The sequence below is a fragment of the Psammomys obesus genome, unplaced genomic scaffold (assembly GCF_907164565.1).
Source record: "Psammomys obesus unplaced genomic scaffold, mPsaObe1.curated_primary_1811, whole genome shotgun sequence".
Classification (NCBI taxonomy): Eukaryota; Metazoa; Chordata; class Mammalia; order Rodentia; family Muridae; genus Psammomys; species Psammomys obesus.
Window position 1 is genome coordinate 1920505 of NW_026587382.1, and position 9859 is coordinate 1930363.

The 9859-nt window shown below is 50.3% G+C and overlaps 1 protein-coding gene across 1 annotated transcript; it reads left to right on the top strand.

Annotated features, from left to right (window-relative positions):
• Window positions 1–335: 335 nt before the first annotated feature.
• On the top strand, window positions 336–6224 carry LOC129673941 (high affinity immunoglobulin gamma Fc receptor I-like). The gene is made up of 6 exons (XM_055603823.1): window positions 336–393; window positions 760–780; window positions 1727–1984; window positions 3043–3291; window positions 4465–4737; window positions 5748–6224. Exons 1-6 carry the CDS (start codon window positions 363–365, stop codon window positions 6029–6031), a joined length of 1116 nt encoding a protein of 371 aa, XP_055459798.1. The 5' UTR covers window positions 336–362; the 3' UTR covers window positions 6032–6224.
• Window positions 6225–9859: the final 3635 nt, after the last annotated feature.

A 9859-nucleotide genomic window follows, 5' to 3' on the forward strand; every position in this document is an offset into this window, starting at 1 on the left:
CGGGAGGCAAAGGCAGATGGGTCTCAGTAAATTCAAGGCCAGCCTGATCTGCATATGAGTGTCAGGCTATCAGAGGTGGGAAGGATGTCTAGTTAGGCCCTTCCTAGCATGTGAGAAGTAAAGGCAGGAGGATCAGGAGTCAAGGTCATCCTTGGCTACACAGTAAGTTTGAGGATAACCTGGGCTACGGGAGGGGAAAAAACCCTAAGGATGTATTTCCCAGAAAAAGGAACACAAAGCAAAGGAACCTAAAGCAAGTAGGCAGAGAAGGCAGTTTCCTTCCTCCTTTCTAATCTCAGTTCCCACCCCGAAGCAGAGTCCTTCAATGTCTTGCACTTGATTCTTACCAGCTTGGCAGTGACATGTGGCTTCTAACAACTCTGCTCCTCTGGGGTAAGCTGGGTTCAGGGAGGCTCACTACGGGGATCTGGCTTCTGGCCATGGTGAGCGAGGACTTTTTGTCATCGTTTGGTGTGTTAGCCTGGAATTCAGCTCTAAAGACTGCTGCATCAGCGATCCAATAGTTTATCGGTGCTGATTTCCAAAGGATGGGAAGGGAGCCCCTGGTGGCGTTGAGCCCACAGGCCTCCACCAGAATAAAGAAAGCACCATGAATAAGGGTCCATCCTGCTGGCATTTGATTTTGGGAAAGAGGGACACAGAGACTTCATTGGTCCTTGAGGTCGACATGAACTCTCTTCCCAAGCTTTGTCATTATCATCTTCTGTTCGCCAACTCTGTTTCTCTGGTCTCTTGCAGTTCCAGTTGGTGCACAAGTGGGTGAGTGGCCTCTCCCTCTCCCTCAGCTTCTCGGCTGCTCCTTCCCTGCTTTCCGAGGGTGGGTTCCATCAGCCTGGAGGGAAGCTCACAGGGCCAGGGCCAGGGGAGGCCAGAGGAAGATTTTTCAGTTACACTCTCCCTGTCTAGAGCGAGGTTTTAACAAAACCGTTTCTTAAGGTTGCTGTCCAAGGTTTTCTGGACCCTGGCTGCTGACCTACATGCCAGCACAGTTCCTCAGCTGCAGTGACCCCGAGCAGAGTTATTTCTATTGCTACTTACTAACTGTAATTTTACTGCTGTTGTGAGTTGTACAATAAATATCTGTGTTTTCTGATGGTCTTTGGTGACCCAAGTGGAAAAGTCATTGGACCCCCAAATGGGTCTTGACAGGTTGAGAAACACTGGCCTAGTGAAATCAGAAAGGTACAGAATTGCAGAAACCCAGAAGCAGCCCTGATGGGCTGGATTTTCAGTGTCCCCCAAACCTGTCCCTTTTATAAGAGAGTAGAGACAGCTTTTTCTCCTCAGACAGGAGGCTTCCAGGGCTGGAGCCTCAGTTTCCATTGAAGAAGTGGTTGGAGGTGCCCCATTTCCCCGAGGCAGTCTAGCTCTGAGGATAGGCAAACTGGTTCAAGGTAGTTTACTCTGGTTTGAAACCCAGTATATTAACACAGGTGCTTTCATTGCCAGCAAACCCTAAAACCTGCATCAGGATCAAATAACCCAGGAAAGCTTCCACAGCAGAGTCTGGGTACTTAAAGCTGCTTAGCTTCCTGGGTTCTCACCTGCTAAGTTTTTCAAGCTAATCTAAATATACATTTCCCCCTTGTGCTTGTAATAAAACTGTGGCTAGAAAAATCACTCACAGTTCATTCTTTAACTCCACTTAAGGTTTTCCTTGTTGTTGGTTTTGTGTTTGTTTGTTTGTTTTCTCTTTCCCCCACAGTTAATGTCACACAGGCTGTGATCACCTTGCAGCCTCCATGGGTTAGTATTTTCCAGAAGGAAAGTGTCACTTTATGGTGCAAGGGGCCCCACCAGCCTGGTGACAGTTTCACAAAGTGGTTTATCAACAGCACAGCTGTTCAGATCTCTACGCCCAGTTATAGCGTCGATGAGGCCAGTTTCAAGGACGGTGGTGAATACAGGTGCCAGACAGGTCTCTCAATGCGAAGTGACCCCATACAGCTGGAGATCCACAAAGGTAGGCATGGCACGGGGCAGGAGGGATGGGGAGCCCAAGGCCTTCCTTTGTGAGGGTGCCAGAGTCCTGTCTTTCTCTCTCTCTGAGAGTGTATGGCAGACTATCTGAGTGAACATATCAGCTCTAAGGACCTACCAGGTCAAATCAAGGCAGTATTTTTAAAACATCACGTCAAGGTCCTATCAGCCCACAGCACTCCAGCCAGACCACTTTGGGATACAGTGTCTCAAGGAAAATCTCAGACTCTAATGTTTTATCTTTGTTCACATTTATGCCAACACATCCTAGCTTCATCAACAGCACTTCTTCTCCGTATTTTTCATCGTGTCATTCTGATTGCGTTAAAAACACTGTGGTTTTAACTTATATTTCTTTGGTGGCTGTGTCTTGACCACTATTCATTTCCTATTTCAGTGCCAAGCACACGGAGTTACTACCCTTCAAGTCTTCGCCAGTTCTCTGTAGCCAGGGTGTTGACTGGACTGTGTTCCTTTGGGTCCCTTTTCAAATTTGCAAAGTCATTGGCAGAATTAAATTCCCTGTGGTTCTAGGACCAATGTCCTCATTTTCTAGCTGGCTGTTTGTCTGCGCACTCTCCCAGAAGCCCTTGGTGTGTAATCCTCACAGGTTCCATGTCACATCAGGCAGCTTACTGCTTCAAGGTCACCAGAGTGCCTTCATCCACCTAACAAAGAGCCGTGTGTGCCTGGCTTTTGTCGTGTTTTCTTGTCTATAGAAGCCAGTCGTAGGACACATTCAAGGAGCTCTCTAGGCCTGACTCACTGGGGCCATGTAGGAATTCTTTCTACCATGCAAAGTAAATTTCGTCCCAACCAGTTTCTGAGCCCGGAGAAGGGACAAAGAGGGGGCTGGTGTGCCCAGCTGCTTCGGTGGTCTCTTCTCTCCCACCGAAGCTGAGAGAGTTGGGGGTGGGACACAGGTGTGGGATGTAGCAGAGACTGAGGTTGGAAGGTTTCCAGCCATGTGAGATAAAAATCTCCGTGATTTGCCCCTGGGACTTCCGCTGTCACAGGAGACCCCGTGGCCCTCCCTTGCAGACTGGCTGCTGCTCCAGGCCTCTAGCAGAGTCCTCACCGAAGGAGAACCCCTCGCCCTGCGCTGTCACGGATGGAAGAATAAGCTGGTGTACAACGTGATTTTCTATCGGAATGGAAAATCCTTTTGGTTTACTCATGGTAATGAGGTCACCATTCGGAAAACCAACCTGAGCCACAGTGGCGTCTACCACTGCTCAGGCATACGAGGAAAACGCTTCCAGTCTGCGGGGATGGCTGTCACCGTGAAAGGTATCTGGTCTGGACAGCGAGGGTCACAGTTGTGAGGACCGGAAGAACCACTATAAAGTCCTCAGTTAAATTTTCAAAGGAGGAAACGGGGTTCTAGGGAGGCAAATGGCTTCCTGGAAGGCCACCCAGCGGCCACTGGCTGGGCTAGAACCAGAGCCTATTGCTCTTTTCAGCATCCGCAGCGGTCACAGGAGCTCATGCAAAGTCAGGGTGTTAAGATCTGTAATGGCGCAGCAGCAGGGGTACCATGGCAGGCCCGTGCCAAGGTGTGCTCCCTGGAACTTCGCCGTGCAACAGACCTGCTGTAAAGGGGGGTGTTATTGGGGAAGGGAGAGGGGGGGTGAGAAGAGGGTAAAGGCATGGATAGGGCCATAAGGGCAGAAAGACAGGGTGCAGGGAGGGAGAGGAAGGGGTGCCTAGAACACACACACACACACACACACACACGCACGCACACGCACGCACACGCGCACGCACACACACGCACGCACACGCACGCACACGCGCACGCACACACGCACGCACACGCACGCACACGCACGCACAGAGCTGGGTGGCAGAGGGCCTTTTGTATGGCAGGTGGTGAGGTAAGACATTGCTAGGCACACTAACGCAGGGGATAGTATCCCCTTCGCCAATTTATTTTAGCTGCTAAGACCAGAGACTCATTCAGGGAAGCCAGAGTTCCTAGGAAACAATCCAGTTAAAGCTCATGACATTTCCAAAGAAACAGAAGCAGGAAGGACAGCAGGAATTGGTTATACCCTGCGCTCACGCGTCAGGGATCACGCAGGCTCTTCGGACTCCTTTCTCTTTAAGCATCTGTACCTCAGTTTTCTCTGTCCGGTTTGCTCGAGGTCTCTGTTCTCTCTCCCCGTGGCTTCCTTCTCAGCACACATACCCACCGGCCAGGCGCTCCTGTCCGAAAGATAGTTCATTTCTGTGAGGAAGCCGTTGCTGCCTCAGTTGGCGGGTCGCTCTGGGGGGCCCCGCCGTGGGGGTCTATGGTGTCATCCCGAGCGGAGCCATGCAGGGCGGCGGGCGCTGTGTGATGCCCCTCAGCGGGGCCACCGAAGCCGAGCTTCTCCGCCGGAATCGGGGAGCTCGTGCCCCCGGGGCAGGATTCGCCAGGGGGAGAGAGGGTCGCCTGAGCAAGCTGTCCCTTCTCTTTAGAGCTGTTCTCGGCGCCGGAGCTGACGGCGTCGCCATCTCCCTCCCCGGACAGGGGCCTGGTCACCCTGAGCTGCGAGACCACGCTGCTCGGGCCGAGTCCCGGCCCACGGCTTTACTTCTCCTTCTACGCGGGCAGCGAGGTCCTGCAGGACCGGAACACGTCCTCCCGGCTCCGCGTACGGAGCGCCGAGAGGGGAGGCCGGCGGCTGTACTCGTGCGAGGTTACCACGGAGGACGGCAGCGTCCGCAAGCGCAGCCCCGCGCGGGAGCTCGGTGAGCAGGCGGGGAGGGGCCAGGTCGCTCGGGGCCGGGGAGCCCACCCAGCGCAGCGCCTCGGGTGCAGGGCTCCGGCGTCATCCACTGGACAGAGGAGGACATCCACTCCTCCCACCTTCCGTCCTCCCTTCCCGGTCTCTCACCTTTTCCTTCCTCCCTTCCCCTTCCCTCTTTCTCCTGTTTTGTCTCCTTCCTTTTCTGTTTTCCTCCCTGCAGCTCTCACCTCCCCTTTGCCACCCCCACCCCCTTCAGGAGCGTCCTAGCTAGGGTGCCTCTTGCTGTGGTGAAACCCCATGACCAGGAGAGTGTTGAGAGGAAAAGGGTCTGTTTGGCTTTCACTTCCACAGCACTGTTCACCACAGAAGGAAGCCAGGACAGGGACTCACACAGGGCGGGAACCTGCAGGCAGGAGCGGACACAGAGGCCTTGGAGGGTGCTGCTTACTGGCTTGCTTATCATGACTTGCTCAACCTGCTTTCTTACAGAACCCAGGACCCCAGTCCGCCATACTCATCAACCACTAATTAAGAAAATGCCCCATAGCTGGGTTTTATTTTCTCAACTGAGGTTCCTTCTTTACAGATGACTCTAGCTTATGTCAAGCTGACATAAAACTAGCCAGGACCAAGGGTGTACCTCTTGATTTGATGAATTTACATGATAGCTTTACAATTTACCCTCACAGACAACATAGTGTCCTGTCTCTATCTAACTGAAGTGAAGGGTTCATGAGTTCTAGAACCAAGACTCCAAGGAAAGAATCTTCAAACCTGCTTCAAGCTATTGAATAGAAATAGCAATTGTCTCTGAAGTTCAGGCCCACTGACGGGGTCAATGTGACATTCCCAAGGAGACTGCTCCACTGGAGAGTGTGCGTGGAAATACTGGAAGTTTCTTCTTGTCCCCTGAACTCACCTCTGGGGACAGACAGCCTTCATCATTCTTTTCTTCCAAACATAACTTGGCTGGATCTCTCTGATTTCTAAAGGATTTCTTCTCTGTTTCAGGCCGCCAGTCACCAGCTCCTGTCTGGTTTCGCATCCTTTTCTGTCTGTCAGTGGGAATAATGTTTTTGGTGAACACGGTTCTCTATGTGAAAATACGTAAGAAACTGCAAGGAAAGAAAAGATGCAGTTTAAAAGTCCCTCTGGTTTCTGACCAGGGGAAGAAAGTAACTTTCTTTCAGCAAGTTGGAGGCGATGATGTTTCTGAGGAAGTAAGAGCCAATGTAAAGTGGACCACACCAAAAGAAGCTCCAGAAGAGCCTGTCAGTGGACGCCCGTGGACCTGAACAGCCTGAATCCCTTCCTCTCTGGCAGTGCTGGGGCACACACTTGTGGGAGTTGATGGACACCAAAACTGTGGGACCATGGTGTGCAACTCTTAAATAAAGCAAATATGCAGGTTGACCTCAGTGGAGACAAATGTGGTAGTCAGGCATCTGAAGGGAGACCTGCTCTAAAGCAGTCTTGTGAAATGTGAAGTCACAGCAGGGGTTTTGTTGATCCCACATTTGATCCCAAAGCAGGGACATGAATCCCACAGGAGGTGAGTCCCACAGGAAAAATTCTCCCCACCAGCCCTTCTTGACAAGACCCAGCTCTGCAAGACTCTAGTCTGAGGAAAGAGCAGGGGTGACATTCCCACCTCACAGGGTGGATGGTTTCGGGGAAGGCCTCTCCAGGGACAGCCTGTGTGCTAGGGAGCAGACACAGACACAGACATAGACAGGGCCATCACCTAGGCTAAAGCTGGATGAAGACTGGTCACCAGGAGAGCATCAGAATTTGTGTTCTCTTCATGCGACTGGCTGCCCACATCCCCTATAGGACAGTTAGGGAGGAGGTCAGCAGTGTTCAGAGGCCGGATCCATCCGTCCAACCTCTCAGCCCCAGATATCTGCCTCACTCAAGCGGCCTTTCCAAGTAGCCTACACATGGTACCTTATCAGAGGTATGGCACAAAGGCTTTTAGATGTACTGCTAACAATTATTACCCTCGAGCGCCCTCACTGGGTTGGTGAAAGTTTTCTCCAGCAGTACTGCTGGTAAGCTGGACCCTAAAATAGGGCTGGAACACTGGCTGAACAGATACCTCTTAGAAGGCACAGAAATAGTGGGGCATGGTGGTGCACACCTGTGATCCCAGCACTCTGGGAGGCAGAGGTAGGTGGGTCTCTGTGAGTTCAAGGCCAGCCTGGTCTACAAAGTGAGTCCAAACAAACAAACAAACAAACAATGCCAAAAACCCACAGAAATATATGTTTGAAATTTCGGGAATTTTTCAGAGGGTATATAAATGCCAGGACCATGATAGGTGGAGGGCAATGGTTATCAGTCATTCAGGGAGGTTGGGTTTGGTTTGTTAGTAGTCGTGCCGAAAGAAAAACAAGAAACTAGATTCAAGGATCTCTCTTTCCCCTCCGTCCTCCCTTCTCTCCTGTCCAGTGATAGAGGATGAAACTCGGGTGGGGGTTGACAAAGGGTGGTCAATGAAGAACCCACAAAGTAGCAAAGACCAGCTACCTGCCAAGAAGAAACTGGAAATGAGATTCAAGGATTTCTTTCTCTCTCCCCCTCTATCCTTCTCTCTCTCTATCTGGTGATGGGGTGAAGCCAGGGAGATAAAGGGTGGGAAAAGAGCACCCCACAAAGCAGTAAAAAGAAAGCTACACAGGGATTAAGAGCACTTCCGGCTTTTCCAGAAGACCTGAATTCAGTTTTTGTGATGCCTATAACTGGCTATAGGGGTCTCTATGCCTTCTTCTAAGCCCCTGTCCATGCAGAGCATACAGACAGACTTACGAACAGAAACAATTTAAAAAAAATCAAAATCTACCACAGCTCTTACTTCAAAGGGAATATATAAAAATAACACAAATCTTTAAAAAAAATAGAAGTGGCTTGGCTGTGAAGAACACACTGTGTGTCTTACTTATCTTTCTACTGCTGTGAAGAAACACCAAGACCAAGGCAAGTTACAAAAGAAAGCACTTAGTTGGGGCTTGCTTATGGCTTCAGAGGGTGAGGCCATGACCGTCATGGCAAAGGCATGGTAGCAGGCAGCAGGCAGGCATGGCACTGGAGCAGTGGCTGGCTGAGAGCTCACATCTTACTGGAAAATTAGAGGCATAGGAGGTTGGGCAGAGGGAGGGACAGACAGACACACACTGGGCTTTTGAAACCGCAGGCCCCCAGTGACAGGCCTCCCCCAACAGGCCCATACCTCCTAACTCTTTCTAAATGGTCCATTAACTGGCAGGCAAACACGCAAACCTGAGCCTGTGGGGGACATTCTCATTCAAACCATCACACTCTTCCAGAGGACCTGAATTCAGGTGCCAGCGCCTGCTCTCTTCGGCTCTCTGAGCACACATGTACACACATAAGAATAAACTTTAAAAACAAAATAGCCTTACAAAACCACAGCTTTTGTCTCAAAAGGGAGATGAGATGGTTTATTGTGGAGCCAATATGAGTGAGCAGAGCCTGGGAATACAATCTCCAAACTCCATGGTTCAACACGGTGGTAACAGTTTGCGGAAGAAGCAGACAGATTAGAGCGAAGCGAAGAAATCTCTAGGTTTCAGATGTTGCTTGATGACAATCTTAGCCTTCGGGTTGGTGGGATTTGTCTGTTTCTAAAGAATTTACCGGTGTATTCTTTACAGGGGTTAGATCACACACACAGGCGGGTAATGAATGACTGAAAGGCCAAGAGAATCCAAGATGATTTTGGCTCCCACTAACATTCTAGTTCTCCACAGTCATCCAGCTTTGTAGACTGCTTGGCAAGGGAATGGCTTTTTCTAAGCATTTCGGCTGACAAAGGATCGCATCTGCAGCACAGACTGCAGTCAGATTCCCCTGCGGCCCATATACAGGCATTCATCCTGATAAGCAGCTTTGCATCCCAAACACTCTTAACCTGTTTCTGGAGAGTCTAACAGAGACAATTCAACAGCACAATGACTATAAAGCCTTTGGAGTTTCACAAGTCCCCTTTGCTCAAATCATACTTCTAGGGACTATTTATATGTGTGGTGTAAGTAGGTACATACGTGTGTGTAGGTGTGCTCATCTACACATGGCTGCTTTTCAGTGTCACTTTCTACCTTACCTTTTGAGGCAGGGTCTCCCACTGAGCCTAGGGCTGGCTAGCAACCCCCTTCCCTGCACCACCGTGGTTATAGCCATGCCCCACCAGCCTGCCTTCCTTTCAGCTGGCCACAGGCAGCATGCACTCAGTACAGCAACCATTTACCCATTGACCCATCTCCCCAGACTATCTCTTTGATGTGTCTGTAAGGTGGATATGTGTACCGCTGTCAGAGTGCGCATGCACACACTCTCATGCCCATGTGAAGGTCAGAAGACAAACTTTGCTTACGTCCTTGTTGTCTGCCTTCTGAGACAAGAGTCTCAAAGACCCTGTTTCTAAAATCTGCTCAGTTTAGACAAAGAAATAAAACTGGACTTAAAAGGTATAGGTAGGAGGATCTGAAGTTCAAGGTTATCCCTGGCAACTTGGCTACTTGCGGAGCCTAGGAGGCCCCTGGGCTAGAGCTTGGATAAATAGTCCAGATTAGGCTTCGAGCTTGCCTGACCAGCATGAGGGAGGAGGTGTGGTGGGTGTAAGAGAAGCTACTGGGTGAGAAAGAGCCTTGTTTCAAGTTCAAGCTGCCAGGCCTTCATCTCCGCCAGAAGGATGAAAAAGCCAGAAGTTTCCCCATAAAACAAACATACAAACAACCTGTGTGGCTCCTATCCTCCTGCCCATCAGGGATCTGTCTTAACTCCTCATCCTCCATAGAGACTGCATCTTAAGGTCAGGGCCTAGAATTTCTCTGGTTATTAGATGTAAAAGCATGCTGGCAAACGACAAGTGGCTTTCCAGAACAACTTCCCTGCATTTCTCAGTAAAGGGAGAGCTGGTAGTTACCTTCTTTACCCATCACTCCATCTATCTCTCTGTTGGGAGCAGGCGTGCGCATAACAATAGCCATTTCTGCTTCAGGCTTAACAGCCACACCATCTCAGCTTGTTGCTGATATAGAGAAAAGCTGTCTGTGCAAAGTCAGGTTGACCAAAACTACGTTTCTGTTCAGCAAACTCTCGCC